The sequence below is a fragment of the Haemorhous mexicanus genome, chromosome 1, assembly GCF_027477595.1.
Source record: "Haemorhous mexicanus isolate bHaeMex1 chromosome 1, bHaeMex1.pri, whole genome shotgun sequence".
Classification (NCBI taxonomy): Eukaryota; Metazoa; Chordata; class Aves; order Passeriformes; family Fringillidae; genus Haemorhous; species Haemorhous mexicanus.
In genome coordinates this window covers 30,063,142-30,082,059 of record NC_082341.1, presented here as the reverse complement: position 1 = coordinate 30,082,059, position 18,918 = coordinate 30,063,142, and the positions used below count along the sequence as shown (strand labels likewise).

Sequence of the window (18,918 nt, the reverse complement as noted above, 5' to 3'; positions counted from 1 at the left end):
GACCACTGGGAATTTGTAGTGAAATAGTGGTTGTAACAGAGTTTCTGTTTTATTTATGTAACCTGTGGCACTCAGAGAACTGCATAACATTTAAACTTTTGAAGAAAACAGTAGAGTAACATCACAATCTTCAAAGGAAGGTGCTAGTATTCTGTCAGTGATTTCAAGTTTCTTAAAAAAGGACTATATTTCCACCTTGGGATCCTACTTGTTATTTGTGTACTGACAACCAATTCTCTGTGATGCATACTCTGATCTTTGGAGTTCTATGTTGAATTTTAATTTCATTTTCCAGCTTGTAGATTATGATGCTGATTAAAAAGCACTATATAGTTTTAAGAACTGTTATGAAACTATCAGTACATTTTTGACAAGAAATCAGTTACGGTGAAGGGGTGATCACTGCGAGCAGGAGTCCAAACTGAAACTAGTTCACGGTGCTGGCACTTACTGAGGTCTTGGAATTAAAAATACAAAACAAATCTGCCAAAATAGTAAAATCCATGAATACAGGTTTTGGTAGCTGTTTCTTCAGAATCCAGTGTTTACACAGTAGATGCCCTTTGTTATTTTGGTGGTAAGGGTCTAGAGACTGCTTGTTTATGTTTAAAGACAAAGGTGAGCACCAGGGAGAGGAGGAAGGGGGTAATACTTAAAAAATGGTGTTACTTCTCAGTCGCATAAAAGGAGGTCAGAATGTTAATTGGAGGCACCAACAAGCTTTCTAAATCTACCCTTCTCTTGGTGTCAAGTGTAGCTAGTGTGTTGCTTCATAATATGGATATATTTTATTTTAGCACAAAATCCTTTGTGGTGGAATTGGATTTTGTACATTGGTTTCTGGATGGATTTCTATTGTTACAGGAAGACTGAAGCTGGACCCAAGACTCCAGGGACAGAGAGGAATGGTTCCAAATGAAGAGAAAGGTTCACTTTGCTGTCTCTGTTGGTGACACTTCTGCTCACAGAGGATAGAATAGTGTTGGCCACCTTTGCTGCAACAGCATGCTGCTGGCTTATGTTCATCTTACAGCCCACCTTGGGGTGTCTTTGTGCAGAGCTGCTTTGCAGAGAGTGGGCCCCAGACTGTATTGTGGCCCAGGGTTAGTCCACCCCAGATGCAAACCTGTGCTTGTTCTTGTTGAACTCGATGAGGTTCCTGTGAGCCCCTTTCTCCAGCCTGTTGACGTGCCTCAGAACCCTCCAGTGTAATGAGTGCTCACCCCACTTTAGGATTTTGTGAACCCTTTTACTGAGAGTTCACTGTGTCACATCACCCACATTGCTCAGGCATCATCAGTCCCCTGTTGATCCAAGAAGGTTCCCACCTAGTCACTGGCTGCACACTGAACTTTGTACTGCTGATCATGTGTTTGCATCTGGCATTTTTCACTTACCTTTTAATATTCTCATCTGGCCTGTTCCTCAGCAATTTAGTGATAAGGAAGCTGTGGAATATTGTGCTGAAGGCACAAATTATCTAAAGCTCCGCCCTTGTCCTCAGCATCACTCTCCTCATCATAGAAACCACTTGGGTTGGTCAGGCATGATTTGCACTTGGTAAAGCTTTTGGTTGTTTGCAACCTTCTTAGGGACTGAGGTGATGCTGACTGGCACATATTTTTCCTTTCTCCTTGGCCTGGACCTTCTTTCTTGCTGATGGTCTTTGGCTGCCAATACAGTCTGAGAAATCATTTATGGTGGCTTTCTGTTAAGTTTTGTTTTTTTGGATTCCATGATAGCAGTTATAATACTGTCTTCAGTCAAGGTGATATTTTGCATTCCAGGTGAGAAACTTATCGTGGTTTTCCTTCATGAGAACTGCATTATTGCTTACATATTTTTTCCTCCATTTTAATAAATGACAAACAAACAAAAAAAAACCACCCAAACTTTTTTTAGGAATAGTAAAAAGGATAGGGATGTTCTAACCACATTATTTCATTTGCCAAAATAATTCTACAAGAATAGGTGGTATGACTGACTGTATTTAGGGACAACAGCCTTTATGACTAGGGACAATGTGGAAATCAATTTTTAGTGTTGTTGAGTATGTTTGTTACTGGAGGAGGATTCCTGGCAATTATGATAGGCAATGTGAATTGGCTTCTTCTACTTGTATTCTTTCAGTTTTGTAACCTGACCTAATAAGGCAAGTGGAATCAATCTTTATATTTAGTACAGTCCTTGATAAAAATATTCTAAAGTTATGTTTTTAGCTTTGTATTTTTAAAGTAACTTTTTCATCTAGATGAGGAATGTTGTGTATTTGGGATATATTAGACTGTTGTATGTACTATCAAAGAGTACTGCATCCAAAGCAGTTGCATCTTAATTTTAGTGGAATAATGCTGAAAATTTTGCTGCAAATAGCAACATAATATTACCAGTGGGTTAAAGAACTTAACAAAACTCTTTGATGACTAATTTTATAGCCTGATGAAGCCAGAGTACTAAAAGGTTGATCAGAAATTAATTACTAAATCTTTCTGCAGTAAACAATGCAGTACTGGATTTTGTGTGTGTATATATAATATTTGTGTATATGTGAAATATTTATAAATGCATATAAAAAGTTTAATTCTCAGTAAAAAAAAAAATCACACATCCTGGAGATATGTATTGAAATGTATGGTTTATCCATCTGTTTAGAAGAAACTACTGATTTTAAGGAATTTGCTTGAAAATAATTAATTGCTTGTGCTGCTTTCAAGCAAGTCATCAAGTGATAGAAATAAAAATCTTAGTATTTTTGTCAGTATAAAATTTGAAGGTGTTGTCTGCTGTTTACATGTGATGAGTTGTTTAGGAAAAAGCAAAACAATAAAGTTCAATGACTGCTGCTGCAATGTTCAGTTCCAAAATGTTCCAAATTTTATATAATTTGTCTTATTTTATACCTTCATGTCCTTGACACTTCTGTATTTGTAAAAACTGTGCACTTTTACTTCATTTCACTTTCTGTTGTAGTGGGGTTGTTGTTTGAAGGTAGTGAGATTTTCCAAAGCAGAAACTATATTACTGTGCATATTTTTTATATTTATTCTTTTTTGAGCTGATTCTATCAATTCAAGACTGCACAGACTGTTTTGCACACAGCCACTGCTGTGAAATTGTGTGGTATTTCTATAGAAAAAAAGAATGAATTTATTTTAGGAGAAGTAATCATTGTTCATCAGACCTCTTAGAGCCCATCTTTTCCACTTCGTTCTCCCTGTAAAGTTCATAGACAATAATGCATTGTCTTTGAAAAGAAGTTTCTGTGAAAAATAGTCTTTATATAAATAATCTTGATATAATTTTTTTAGTAATGGTACAAATTGGGCAAGTGCAATGGAGATTTAAGTTCCAGGAGTAGACAGATGCTTATTGCTTGGTAGAAGGGATGCTGAGTTGAAATTACGGCTACCACGGAAGAACAGCTTTGAACTAAAGAAATTTCTTTTCTACCTTTCAAAAGCTTAGCTCTTAAGGTATGAAGAAACCTTTTTAAAAACGTGTCCTATGCAACTGTTTCTGTAGTATCTGTGAGCTCTGCCTGCTTGTTTTTATTAGAATCATAAAGGGATGACCGCTAGATCTGATTCTTGTGGAGAGAGGCTCATTTAATGCATACAGATAAATATTAGAAGCTGGAGTAGTAGAAATTGTTCTCAAAGCAAAGCTCATGATTCTTAAAGTTCTTTCAGTGGAATCAGGTTTCTTTAGCAGTGAAAAAAAAAAAAAAAGGTAAAAAGAACTTAAGAACTTTTAGATAACTCCTTGCTGCAGGAAAGTGAAAAGCTTAAGATGTTGCTTGAGCAGTAGTCACAAATGAAATACGCATTAACAGTTTCTTGACTTAGTACATGTGACCTCATTAGTTTGAGCCATATAGGAGAAAAGGCCTTTTTTTTCCACCTGGTAAAGATTTTGGAGGCTTCCCCCTCTCTCACCTTTGCCACTATTTTGCACCAGAAAAACTTGAAGTAGATGTAATCTGTTTCTCCAGTGGCTGAATGTAGAACAGTCTAGATTATCTCATTGGCTTGCATTCAGAATAGAGTTAGAGGGATTACTTTATTCTCTCGCTTTCGATCACCTTAGGCAATCCTGTCGAGCCTGGCCTTGTTTCAATCCCCTAAGGTGATCCAAAATGCTTTTATCTTTTTGTCTTGCTTTCTGTCCAAATAAATAAATTAGTTTGGATACAAGTCAATATGGATTGTTACAAAGGAAAAGGGATCACTTCCCTGGAATTTGTAATAAAGATGAGTTTGAGTATGTCACTTTTATATTCAAGAAAGTAGCAGAAATTGGGGCTTGCATCTCTTATTTCCCATTGCTATCCAAGATGCTGAAGTGCTTCTTTTAAATTTGACCAAAATTCCATGTACTTTAACTAGAACGTGATTCAGACTGGTTTTTAATGCAAGCATGGTATTAGAAAGAGTGTGCATCTGTGAAGGTAGCCTCTTTATTTTTCACAGCAAGTTAAGTGCTTGGGCCAGTCAAGAAAAGGTTACATTAATGAAACTTTCTGTCCCTTGCTGATACTTCTGCTATATGACAAAGTAGCTGTTAGCACTGGAAGTAAAGGGTAGTAAAATGAAGGTCAGTTCAAAATTCAGCATTTCACTTCCTAATTTTGTGTGATGATGAGCAATGGTGGCAAAGCCAGGTGTGAGAGAGGAAGAAAAAATAATCTTGACTCTTGACTGTTCAGTTGAGAAGAAAATGTGACACTGAAAATATTTACCATTTCTTATAGAACTGTAAGTCTTAAACAGAAAATTGGTCTTTTTCTTGCAAAAAAACCCAGTTGTATCAAAATATGGAACATAATGTTTTTATTTTCAATTATATTACAAGCTGTATAGTAATATTCTGATTATTGCAAACAGTAAAGTTTTAGTAAGGGAATTTGATGTTCTCTGGATAAATAGTAAAATTAAAGTAATGTGCACAATAACTTTTAATCTTTCTAGTTACACACTGTAATGTTGCATATTTAACAAAAATGTTAGCATGTATTTTCATTTAAATGTTTGTACTTCTAAAAATGAGCTTCAGCAATAAAACTGCAACACTGCAGTAATAGTGAAGACAGATGAAAAATTCACACCTATCCATTAGAGCCTAATCTGTTAGCTGCCTTGAATAGCCATAGGGAAGAGTAGGGGAAAATGATCCCAAAAGCTTTGCTGTTTCATGCAGTGTGAGGAACAGCAGAAAAACCCAAACTCAGAACAGTTAGACATGATTGTGTTGGAATTAATGCAACTGTTAAGTAATTAAGCCATTTGACATCCAAAGCTGTGTTAGTGGAGGAAGGGGAGGTCAGGTAGAGAGGGGACAGATGGACTCTTGCTTGCAGCAGAGTTTCCAGCCTCTGTAACCACGAGGGACCAGCAGGAATGCTGCACTTATCTAGAAAAAACTTCATTGGTCAGACTTCTTAACTCTTAACATTAATTAACGTTTCCTTCTTTATTTATTTAAAATATTTTAGTGTATATTTATTTGCTGTACTATTTTAAGCTTTCTTTGGAAAAAAAACCCAATCTAAACTTAGAACAATAAAAGCAAAATAGACTATGTAAAATCCTTTTAAAGTTTTTTTAAGTCGCAAGAATTTCCTTGGGAGTACTGCAGTAAATTATTATGTAGATTCACCACAATTATTTTTCCATAGTATGAAGTAGGAATGGAGTTTAGGGTGTTTTTTTTCTTTGCCTTTTTGGGCTATGGAAGGAAAAGGGCAAAAGGATAAGGAGAGGTTAAAAGAAGACCTTTAGTGCTGTTAGGAAATCATTATATGCAGGAGTCAAAACCATGTTGACATATATTTTAGATTATTGCTTTAACTTTGGCAGATAGGAGAATGTAACTAGAAAGTTGTTAATGGTTTATTTAAAAATTGTTAAATATTTCTCTGAGTGGTGTAATGTAACAATTTCATTGCACTGAAATTGGCACTCTGGTTGGTACAGCTTTCCAATTTTACTTGTCATGCTCGTGAAAGAGACAGTAATTTGAAACCTAAAATAATCTTTTTAATCACTTGACAAAAGTGACACTCACCTTAATTATAGAAAGGTTTATATGTGAACATGTTCCATTTGCACTCAAAATGGAAGTCAAATTAAAAGGCAGATGTGTGGAATTAACAAAATTAAACTTGACATCTACTGTAAATGCAATCCCTGACAATTTTTTTAATGTGAGCCCAGAAGAGACATTAAAAAAAAAAAAAAAAACCCTAGTAATTTTAACTACCCAAATGGCAAAAAATAGTTTATCAGTGTCTGTTAGAAACAGGTCAGTTACTGTAACTTTTAAAATATTAATGGAAAAGTGTAATTTGATCAACAAGAGTGAAAGAATTGTGATCAAAGAAACACGTTTTTGTTTTTAAATGTTGCTGTTCTTTCAAAGCTCAGATTGTTCTGTTGTGACCATTAAATGTGAAAATAATCACAAATTATAATCTTCCAAGGTGGAATCAGTCTTTTGCATGCTAATGTAAGATTTAAATCATCTGCTTCAGCCTTAATAAGATTGACAAGCAGATGATTCCAGAGCCCTGCCCTCCTGTATGGCATTCAAACTGTCTCTCCAAACTTGAAGCCACAATTCCCACCCAATGTGTGGGAATTGTGAAGAAAGACAAGTGCCTGGAACAGGAGCTCCTCTTAGAGTAGGAGGGTGGTGGCACCCAGAGCCGTGTGAGTGGAAATACTTGTCCTCTCTTCAGTGGCAGAGAGGGCTAGGGAGAACCGGTCATCTGAACTTGTGGAGTAACACTTGTTTTGCCCTAAACCAGACACATGTGTTGCCTTACTGCCAGTTGCAAGCTAAAATTGACAGCACTAGTACAAATCCAAACAACAAACTTATAGTGCCTTGGTGAATCATTTCCAGAGAAAGATATGTCAAGACTGAAGATCTTGCTTAAAAATGGGTGTGGGGCAAAGGTCTGAAAGATTGTCAGATAGATTGAGCAAAAAAGAAACCTGTTGAAGCTACTTTTTAGTAAGACATAATTTTGTTTGTTTCTGGAAGAAATAATTTCTAGAACCCTCTGTGTGATGTAATCAGTCTTAGCTCATCACTACTAGCCATAATGGCATGCAGCTTTAACCATCAAAATGTTGCCTTGATTAGGAAGCAGAAACCAAAGAAAAAAAAGAAAATATGCATAAGAAAGCAAATTCTTTATGTACTGCTTTTAGTACTTGGCTGTATACTGTGGAAAAACCATTCAGCGTGAAAAATGGACAAAACCTAGTTAAAAAAAACAACAGGCAGGTGTCATTGACGTGACAGTTTTGTTAGCTGTAGAAGCTGAATCAAGCACACGTGAATATTCACCTTTTTTTGTCTTCTGACACTTGATGAGCCTCTGCAGTGTACTGTTGGAGCTTACAGACACCCCTGTACTTCAACTGCAGTTAATTTTGCTGAAACAATTCCAACTGTGGAAAGAAAATTACTGTGTGTGACCACAGTGCTGCATTAACCCATTATATATATATATATGGCCTTGGTAATCATCTGCAGAAGTCTTTGCAAAATCTTAAACGAGAAAGCTAAGAAGTGATGATGTGAGACAAACAGAGTATCTGTAGTGGTGGTAAGCAAGAGTGGCTAAAACTGATGAAGTGGAGCAGCTGCTGACATGGAATAAACATCCTTTACCCATGTGTATGCACACAATATATACCCAACCATGCCTATCACAGCAGTAAGGCCCGTGTATCTCTTCAGGCTTTAGGTAACTGTCCCTAATTTCTTCAAAATCAGTGAACAGCACCGTGCCAGGTCAGCTTGGAAGTTTGCCCTGCCAGTCTAGGGCAGGTTGGCTTCTTTTAAAGGGTCTGGATAGCTGTGACTTAAACACCAGCAATTACACCATTTCTTCAGAACTTGTTTGTTCTTTGTGTCAAGTGTGATAAGCATTCACCCGGCAATTAACTTTAGTATGACTAACAGAGCTTCACTAAATCTGTAAATCTTCTAAAAATTAACATTATAAATAGAATTTGGAAATAAGCTGTAAGTGAGGTTTGAATCTGAATACCTGAACTATTTTCATACTGACCAGCTGTATAGTCATATTTGTGTATGTTTAGACTTTTTATTCAAAAACAGTTGGTTTTTATGTACAAAGAACTTTTTAAGTTTTCTTTTTTTTTTCCTAGGAGTCTTACTGCTGAAGTCCCTTCAAGAAGTTTGGAGTCAGGGAAAGCTTTGTTTACAGTCAGCAGAAAGGGTACCATCCTGATGATTTAATCCCTTTGAATGTCTCAAAATCCTTAAGACTATAAAGCACTCATTAGAATATGCAAGATTTGGGCCAATATCTGTTGTGCTTCCTGCAGTGTACCAAGTTGTACAATTTTTAAGAAAGCCTATTAAAATACCAAATGAGATTAGAATCTCTGTACCCATATGCTAAATTGCAATACTGGAGCATAGGACAAAAGGTCACTGTTTTATTTATTAGAGTTATAGAGCTTTCTTTGTTAATTATGCATTCATCCAAATCTGACCATCATCCATCTTGTTTAATTAAGTCATTTAGAGTGCTTATCCCATATTTAGAACTTAAACTTTTTTGAATGATGTGATTAAGCATAATGGGTTTTTGACATAAAAGGACCATCATTAAATGCTATCTTCTGTGTGCATATCTTCCTTATCATGCTTGTAGTGCTCTGCAGAAGTTTTAAAATGTATTTCTGAGGGTATGAATATGCTGAATCTTCTTTTTGTATTGAAATGTAGATGTGCAATGGGATCTCATGTTTTAGTTAATTCTTGCATTTGCCATGGTTTTTTTGGTTTTTTTTTTCAGCTAGAAAACAAGTGTGTCCTAGAATGGTTTGGGTTGGAAGAGACTTTAAAGATCATCTAGTTCCAGCACCCCTACCATGTAGCAGGAATACTTTCTGCTAGACCAGGTTGCTCAAAGCCCCAACCAGCCTGGCCTTGAACACTGTCAGGGTTGGGGCATCCACAGCTTTTCTGGGCAGTCTCAGCCCAGAGTACAGTCAGCAGTGCCCACCATCACCTTTAACTAATCTAAACTTAGTCTCTATTTGGAGCCATTCCCCCTTGTTCTGTCACTACATGCCCTTGTGAATAGTTTCTGTCTATCTTTCTTGAGGACTCTCTTCATGTACTGGAAGGCCACAATTATCTACTGCATTTACTTACTATGAATTAACAAAACAACAAAATCTTCTACTCGGTTATGATTTTAGTAGTGTGGTTTTTGTGGTTTATCTTATCTGTCGAAGCAATTCCTCAGCTTTAAGAGAATTGAAAAACTTGCAATGCATTTTTTTTAATTGCTGCACTTTAATTACACTCATCTACATACTTGTATGTTTAATTTTTCCCCAGCGTCAGACATTCAGAACAGAGCCAGTACAACTCGTGTCTCCTGCTAAGAAAGTTTAACTAGGACGAAAATAGAATTTCATCTTAAGGTTCCATTAAACTTTTAACTAGGAAGAATTAAACAATTCTGATTATTATAGTTTAGATCTGTGAAAGTCTCTTCAGAGCTGTGATTTTGCTTTTTGATCTGGCTCTCAAAAAATAATCAAAGCTGCTTTATATAGGAGCTTTAATTTATATTCTTTTTATTCTCTATAGTATTTTTAAAACTTTTTTGGAAAAAGTTGATTTTTTTAAAATCCTATGCCTAAAATTAAAAAATGAAATCTAAATAGTTCCTTGAGAGAAATGCGATGTAGCTTCTTCATATTAAAAGCTAAAAAAGGGCTCTCTGCAAATCTGGTGTTCAATCTCTGTTTGTTTTCTAAATGTCAAACTGCAAGACAAGTTTATTTAAATACTTTCTTAGTGTTACTTGTTGACACAGTTGTCTGAGTTACCATCAGGGTGTCATTTGATCACTGTTAGGAAAGATGTAAATTAGACAACAGCAGCAACCAAGAAAAAAGTATTGAGAACCTTAGAGCTGGAACAGTTTGGATGGCCTATAAATACTTGTCATCATGGTGTTTCACACTCTTGGGACTTGGCTGAAGCATGCTTTCCATATTGAACTGGAGACTGGATTGAATTAAATTTATATAAGCTTTGTTGACTGCATTGCAGCATTGCGATGGTCTAAAAACTATTGTAGCTCAGACCAGTCAGGTTTTGGCTGCCTTGCTTTTGTAGATTACCATGCATGTATGTACAGGTATGTACAGGCACACATCTGTCTATATAGATAGATCAAGTATGTGTGTGTATACATGGGTAAAAATAAATGCACTTAGTCTATAACCACTAACTGGAATCTTGCTGCTTTTTTTTGTACTCCTGCTGGCTGCCAGTGCCGGTGGAGTTTTGCCTGCTGCATTTATGTCAGACATCAACCCCCAAAATCCTACCAGCCCCACATGTGCTCTTGTGACTGACTTAAACTTCTTCATGGGCTTTTCAAACAACCCTTTCCTCCTGTCCACTGCCCAAGTATCAGTTGCTGAAGTTTCCCTCCCTTTTATTTATGTGGAAAAGTATACTTGTGCCAATTATTAGGTGCACCCATTGACCTGCCTGTGGCTTGACTGGAGCAAGGGATGCCTTTTTTTGTGTTCCACCTTGTTTGATCTAGGGAGGAAGCAGTATTGCTTGGTTGTAGAAAATAACATGTTTCGATATGTAAAACAAGGTTGTATTGTCTCCTCCTGTTCTATCACAAAGTCTGCTTTTTCCTAGGAGATGGTGGAGAACTTTTCTCATGGTGGGGATAGGAGAAGAAGTGAGGAGGAAGGGATCTCAAGAAAAAAAATGCACAAAAGGAGAATAGAAAAGAAAAATGTGGAACCTTAAAGGATGATAGTTTTATCTGAAATATGAGATGAGGAACAGTATTTGAAAGAAAAATACTCTAATGTTGGCTAAACTGGATTAGTGGCCCACAATATAATAGGGGACATATTTGATAGCAATATACTCTTAAAAACAAGGGTAATTTTTTATTTCATCAAGCAGAGCTTATATCTGGTTAAAATGTATCAAACATTATAGAAAGTACAAGTATTGCTCTGGAGACTTAAAGTTGTATGAATATAATATTAATTATTCCTTTTCTGTATGTTCTTGTTTACAGACCAGTCTTTCCATATGGGGATGGGGAAGTCTTGGCCTTGTGCTTTTTCTAGTAACTTTTGGACCCTTCGCTATATTTTACTTTGCATTTTATATCCTCTGCTTTGTGGGTGGGTAAGTATATTAGTGTTTTGTTTGATTTGCTGTGAAAGTAAAATTTTAATGGGTGTGTTAGCAAAGAGCTTGCTCTGAAAATCTGAAGTGGCTTTATGTAATTAATGTTTCCTCATTTGAGCACCTCTTTATGAGCAAAATTTTTGTAGTTGAAATCCCAATTTAGCTATTTTTAGTGGATGTTAGAGGACAAATACTCACATAAAAACAGTGGTAATTTCAGTTCATACTTTTTATTAGTGTCAGTTCTTTTCCCAGGTACTTCTGAGTACTTATGTTTCCTTTTCTGTCACAATCTCATTTTCCTGTCTAAGGTGCTTGATTCATGGGAATGGATGTTGTCCTGTGTGTGTGGAAATAATGCTACGCTTTGAACAAGTAGATCAGTTCAGCAGCTGTAGACTTATCATATGTTATCTATATAGGCAGGAAGGGAGCAAATGTGAAGTTTAGCACCATTATTGCATTGTATATTATGATGTTTGCCTTGCAACCATAAAAACATTTTTAATGGCAAGCTAGCATGTCTTAGTGGGATATTATTTTTACCTTGTTATTTGATACCATACAGAATGTATGTATATTCCTGTATATCTCATAAAAATGTAATAGAGTGTAGTAGCTAGAATTAGAGCTGCTACACTTGGGTTTCAACTGTACTAGGCTTGGTATTTCTGATTTGAGAAATCAGAACAGTCAGTCTCTTAGAAAAGGGATTTAGTTAAGGGAAAAATAACTTGAAGTAAATGCTTTTATCTTGTTAAGTCTTGATACAGGTATGGTTAGCATATTTTTTTATCTGTTTGTCCAGGGCAAAAGTCAGAGTTTATCCAAAGGGCGAGAGTGGCTAGCAGTCAAAGCAGGGTTTCAGAGCCTGTCTGAAATCAGCTACAGTTTGGCGCCATTAAACTGCATGTGGTGCCTGAGCTCATTCATTCTCAAGTCAGCTCTCATATCTGTTTGCTGTGGTTATTGTGCTCCTTTGATTCATTTTTGTAGCTAGTCAGTCTTGTTAAGGATAAATTCATCTAGTGGTAGTGTATCTGTTGGAGCAGAGTGTTTACTTACATATAAAGATGTGAAGTCTAAGCCCTTGCAGTAGAATGTCATCTTCATTACTTCATTACTTCATTATATATATCTTGGCTGTGGCTGTGATCTGGCCCTTTTTTACACTGTTAATCTTTTTCAGAGTGACACACTTACTTTAGCATTCAGCACACAGAACCATGAGTGCTAACTAGGCCAAATGGGTTTATATCTAAATTTTTCTTGCCTGCTTTTTTTTTTTTATTGTTTAATTAATTCCCCTGAAGTTTCACAAAATGCTTTGTCATGCTTCTGTTAGAAACAACAGAAATTGTTACTTCATAACTTTTGCACTTATAATTAGCAATTATATGTCATAACTTCATATATATAAATTTAGAAAACAAAAATTAAATTTTAGTTCATTATTATAATGGTGTCCGTAATATTTACTGTACACCTCTCTGGAGTAAGAGTGCTATTTTGGATATGATTTTTGTGATTGAAATTTTTGTTGAAACTTGGAGTTCTTACCTAATTTCACAGTCTTCTAGGTCTTTATATTTCGTTCAAAAAAGAAGTGGCCCATGTCAAAGGTTTCTGACTCCCAGAAGCCAGAAGTCCAGCTTCTGTCCCATTTTGCAGTTTTAACAAAAGAAAATGCTGAATCACAGCTGGTTGCAGTCTTAGTATTGACCTAAGCACTTAAATAATATATCAGTGAGCTGTGCAGGAAGACACTGGTGATGCCGTATTTCCATCAACATAATCAATCTGTTTATATTGTTTAACTCCTATACTGTGCTGATTATTTCTTTTTGATATGCACTCAACTCTGTGATTGCACAGATGGCTTGTAGGAAATGTACTGTTGTTTTTGGTGTACATGGAAGAATACTGAAACCATTTGTATATATGAATAAAAGTTCAAAATCACAATTTCTCTGTATTTGATTTTGTTTTGTTTCAAGACTGATTTATAAAATGTTAGTCTTTTTCCATTCAGTGATCATTCACTTAGCCTCCTGCTTTTGAGCTCAGTTCCCTGAATATAGATACTGTTTACTTAACCTGTGTAGAATATTACAGGGTGGTATTCTTCTTTTTTCCTCTCATTCAGGTACCCTTTACTGAGTGCTGAGCCTGTCTGCCTGTTACTATCTGCCTTTCCTACTAAGAGTGTGTTCCCTATCTTATTCTCTTTCCTTCCCTCTTTCAGTACTAAGGAAGTGAAGTAAAAATTATGTGAATTGTGGTTTTGCCAGATATAAAAATTGAAATTTCTTGGAAATTTCAATTGACATTTCTTGAAATCAATTGCTTTGCCATTTAAAAGTATTTGGTCTGTCATCAAATCCCATCATTACTGATACTCAATTACATCCATGTGTATGTGACTGTCTGGCTCCATTAATGATTGTAACTGCTGACCAAATCAGGAATGGTTCTCTAGCTGCTTTTTGACTATCTCAAAGCATTCACCTGAGACTTACTTTTCAGACTTGAGGGGAAAGTGATAAATCTGTGGTCTTCATTTTTTTATCTTTTACCTTTGTTCTGTTGTTAATCTACCCTTGAAAAAGCTGGCCATCCAGTAATCTTTGGAAGAATTTTTTTTAAAATGAAGCAAAATTCAATCTTTTCCTTTTCCTGGTCTGTACATATACAGAAGACTACAGAAGATTTCTCATTCATGTATTGAAAATCCTCTTGATGAATTAAATAAGCATTTACACTAGAAGATTCAGGTTAGCTAACAGATGTCCTGAATATTCAGGCTATGTATCCTTCTCTAATGCTCACAAGATTTTACATTGGAGAATAAAATGTGTTAGTTTCTGCCAGAGAAGAAGCAGCTCCTAGCATTTCAAGCAGAAAACTGATAATACTTCAAGGCATCTAAGAACATTAGCCTTTTTGAAACCATATTGGTGGTATTAGTATTTTTGAATGAGTCATTAACTTTAAAAGTATCAAAATATTTGAGAGAAAACAGAGATACAATCTATAGGTAGTTATTTCCAAGGCTTCATTCTTTTTGAATAAAAGAAGAGAAGCAACTGGCTGATAGATGTTTGAAGTTAAAGTTGATTTTAGGCCAAATTTGAGTATACTGTTTTCTTTAAAAGACAACTGAAGTTTCTAATAGTAAAGTCACAGATAATCAAAAGAAAATCCATACTTAAATAATTAAAAACAAACCAAAACATTAGTGAAACTAATACTGTGATTTTTCTAAGCAAGTTCTTGTCTCTGAACTCTGATAGGTGTTATGATTTTAAAGTTGCAGGGAGCAGGAGGACAATTAAACCTGCTTTTATTTCTTACTGTCATATGGCTGGTAAGGATGGCTGTAATGGAGTTAGAGTATCCAGTGAACTCCTCTTATGCGTTGTCAAGTTACTGATATTAATCTGAGTAGCTTTTTTTTTCTCCTCTTTCATGAAATTAACCTCACAGCTTGTGAATTACTGGGCCTCTGGGGGGCTTAAAAAGAAATTTTTTAGTTTTGGGATTTAAAACCTTTAAATGGCATATTTTAGCTTGGATGGGATTTTTTCTGTGATCTTGTGAGAGTATCATATATCAACAGCAATCTATATTAAAAGAACATATTACTTCAGCACATTTCAAGCCTGGAACAGCTTTGTAAGTTGCTGTGGTCACAAATGCTGGTCAGCTGGCCTTTAAATGGAATGCTTTGAAATTTGTGTAAAAACTGTGTGTGTTTAGACATCCCAAGGTTAATCTATTTCCTTTTTTTCCTTTGCTTGATATTTCAAAGGCTACATCCTCTGCTTATGCTAGAATTGGGACAGACACTACTTTTTCATCTATTTCTTAGTAAAGCCAGCTTGATGATCATGTGTTCTTGTGCCCTAGTGTCATAAGCTGTAAATAAATTCTTGTTGTTCTAGAAGGGTAAGCACAATGTCTAGACATAAGCAGTGGTTAGTTATGCTTGCTGCATCAGTTTATTCCTGGACTGTGATTTTGTGGCTTACACTACAGTGGAGCAACCTACAAAGTTTATTTCTTCAGAGTGTTGGAGACTCTTCATATAAATGCAACCAAAGCAACTTCTGTATGTACCCCTCTTGCCAAGCTCTAATATTTGTGAGCACAGGCCGTGTGCCATCCCAGCAGGCACACTGTAGCGCAGACAACGCTACTTAGATCTTCTGCGTGGTAAGAATATATCAGACAGGCAATGCAAGACTGGGAAACTTCATACTTAGAGTTGTGTCAGTTATTTTGAGCAGCATGTTACAGTGTGCAAAAGCATGAGAGTAAACAGTGAGAGCTATCATGTATTGTCATTTTATAACTTTCTGTTAATTATTTTCTAGAGGTGAGAAATTGTGGCTGTTGTTGTACCTGGTCTTTCTTTTTCCATTTTAGGGGTTTTGTGGTTACTCTTTTATTTGGAAAAAGCAATTCAGAAAAATACCTTGAGCAGTGTGAACATTCATTTCTCCCTTGTACATCAGTTGGGATCCCTAAGGTAAGGAAAGTTTTCTGGTCTTAACTTATAGATCAGATTTTATAACGTGGTTAGAAATAATCAGTTTTAATGTAAGAATTGCACCCATTTCTCAAGGTAAAAGAGCCTGCTTTTATCTTTTGAGTCAGCTGCAATGTGTAAATGAAATTTCATATTTTTCCTTTATGAAATGTAAGTTTTAATGGGTTACGGAAAGTTTGATTTAAGTATTGTTTCTTCATTATGAGAAGTGAGTATTATATGACTGGCTAATATATGTGAGGAAATTACTAAACCATTTCTTTCTAGACTGCTTGTGTGTCTTGGTTTTGTTTTCGAGGTAGTAGCTCTTTCTTGCTTTTTTGTGCAAGATTGTCGCAATTTACTCTCACTATTTAGGTGTCTTCCATTACTGGATCTGTAGTCTCTCCGCTTCTCATTGTGATCAAAAAGTTGCTTGCCTAACTAAGAAAGTCAAACTGTTGCAAAGTCTAGATTTGCAGTGCTTCAAGGATGTAGAGGTCATCTTTGTCTCTCTTCAAGACCAAGCAAAAATTCTGGAAAGGCATAGATGAATACAGAGCAGCAGTGAAATCCACTTTTCAGCTCTGTTCTTTTCTGAATACCTACCAGACACATCATTTTGGTTGATGGACTCAAGTTCAGGGTTCCTAACTGGTTAAATCTGCATCTGTTTAGTACAGAAAAAGTTATTAAAAGCCAGGAGGTAGAATTTCTAGGAATTCCTGGTGTATGAACCAATGCCATCTTCTTAGGTCAGAAGTTTAGTTATATCTTGGTCTAATCCACTCATCAGAATAAACACTTTAACCCAAAGATTGCTAATTATAGTAAATTTAATCTCACAGCTATTCTGACTGAAGCATCCTGTTACTTCTTAGCTGTCAGTTCACTACACTTCATGTCTGTCAAAGTTGGGTGAATGTTCAGCATTATCAGTAGCACATAGAAATACACCTTGTGATTCAGCAGTATGTTTTCTAGTCGCAGAGCTTTTTCTGTGACTGGTTCATTGCTCGTTTTGTGAGTGGCCTTTTTGCTGAAGTCTTGGAATATTTTAAAATAAATCTGAAACTATACCCTAAACTTTAAAGTAAGGTCTCTGCTCCAGATGGAAAGTACAAAGGTTAAGGCTGAAAAAGGAAAAGTCATCAGTCAGTTAATGTTTCTGTTCTGTTAATGAAACCTCATTTTGGATGGCTAAGATTCTTGGTGCTATATAGATTTTAGTGCTTCTGTTATATAGGTTGTTACTTAATGTCCTGTGTTTTGAGAGCAGATTTAGAGTTTTTCTTTTTTTTTTTTAATTTCCTCTACGTTCTGAAACTTTTTTTTATGTTAGTGTTGTATTTTGGGTTCAGTATGTATGTATGCTCTGGTTGCTTTATAAAAGAATAAAATCTTGTGGAGTTTTTTGTGTATTCTTTGAAAATTCAGTAGTTTGACATCTGATTTGAGTATGGACTATTGACACAGCACTTTCCTCAACTGACCTGTCTTGACTAATCTCTGGATTTAAGTTTTGTAATACAAAGGTATTTGTTTTTAGCTGACTTATGAAATGCTATTTGAAGCTGTTCAACAAATAAAATCTGTTTGTCTTCTACAGTAGTGTTTTCTCTTTTGCCACTGCACTAAAGTAGCATTAACAAGGGTAGGTAAGCTTTGCAGTAGCAGTGCTAGTAGAGTTGAATCCCAGCCAAAACCGTATTGTTGTTTTGTGATTCCTATTTGCTATTTCTGTATTAAATTGCTGCTGACTTTTATGAAAAATGATATTTTTAATTTGAATTTTTTTTTCATGTTTGAAGTAATTTTGGACCTAAGTGGTCTTGAACAATTAATATTCTTTCTAGTGGCTGGTGTGTATAGATTATACTTCTTCCATGGACCAAGTACAAGCTGAATTCACCTGAACATGAAATTATTTTGTGGTAGTCTGAGGAGTAATCTGGTGATATTGGTTCTTTATAAGATGCTCTTTTCATCAGAGTTATATTGATAGTTTGGGGGCATTTTTGGTACTTAGAGATTTCTTTAGGCTAAGATAAATGTTCAAATGCTTGATTTTACAGAAATTAGTAATAATACAGAGCATCAAAGTTGTGGCTGGATGTGTAGAATGTACCATACATTACAACACCAGATCTGGTGCTGATAGGTTTCCTTGATTGCTGCAGATTATACTTACCAGCAAATATATAGTGAATACCTCACATTGAATGTACTTAAGGTACATTTGATGGAAGATTGTATACCTTTCTACAATTTTTTTGTTTGTTTACATACAAACAGGGAGGCTTAAAAATTAGGCTTAGACTTGCTTTTCATTTTCCTAGTCACATATAACTTCTGTGTCAGGAACCTCCAGGGTATGCAATAATGAAATGGCTCTGCAAGATACACAGTTGTCTGCAGGCTTGTACTAAAACAATGTTGAGTGAAAGGTAAGTTTATAGCCTTCTGACCTGTTAACTTGAATTCTACTTTCAGTTGAAATTACAGTTTCACTCCAACTTCAACAGAAGTATGAAATGTTTGGTTATGGTAGTTGATGTCTCTAAGCTTTACCCAAAAGACAAAGAGTAGGCTTGGTACAATGTTGCCAAAGTACAGTAAGAAAACAGTGGTAACAACTTACCAGCAGTAAGTTGTTGCATGTTGGATCCCTAAACAGTCTTTGAGTCTCTTTAAGTCAGTGGGTCATATCCTATGTCAGAGATTTGAGGCAGATGTCTCTTGTCCACTCATGAAACCCTGTGACTGACTGCAATTGAGGAAATAGTAGCACAGTCTAAATGAGGCATTTCATATTTGACAGTTAACTAACAGTTTCAAAAGAGGAGTTCAAAAATACCCATTAGTGCAGTGAAACAAAAGTCTGAAATAATTTAATCAGTGCAGTTAGATGCTTGTGGAGCCTGGATTTATTTGTGCTGCATCTCTCTTTGTGGAGTCTGTGTCTTGCATTCCTCCCAGGTGATTCCTCCTTGCTTAAAATGAAGCAAGGAGGTGTCAAATGTAATAATAACAAGTGATACCCAATTTTCCTAACCAATGATTTAATGCTGGTGCATCAGACTATTGTGAATGAAGTGACAGTCAAATGGGGCAGTTGTCATGTGAGTTGGGTCCTTCCTTTAAGTCTGTCTTCT

General features: G+C 35.8%; 1 protein-coding gene across 5 annotated transcripts in view; it reads left to right on the top strand.

Moving 5' to 3' along the window:
* The window catches only part of SNX13 (sorting nexin 13), a 65,440-nt gene that overhangs the window by 9,750 nt on the left and 36,772 nt on the right, over window positions 1-18,918 (top strand). For all 5 annotated transcript variants that reach the window (XR_009486203.1, XM_059844242.1, XM_059844233.1 and 2 more), the window contains exons 2-3: window positions 11,117-11,229; window positions 15,661-15,763. Coding sequence is in view for 4 of the 5 variants with exons in the window: in XM_059844242.1 (XP_059700225.1) it covers window positions 11,117-11,229; window positions 15,661-15,763 (216 nt within the window). In the remaining variant the exon portion in view is untranslated. The remainder of the gene's footprint in view (window positions 1-11,116; window positions 11,230-15,660; window positions 15,764-18,918) is intronic.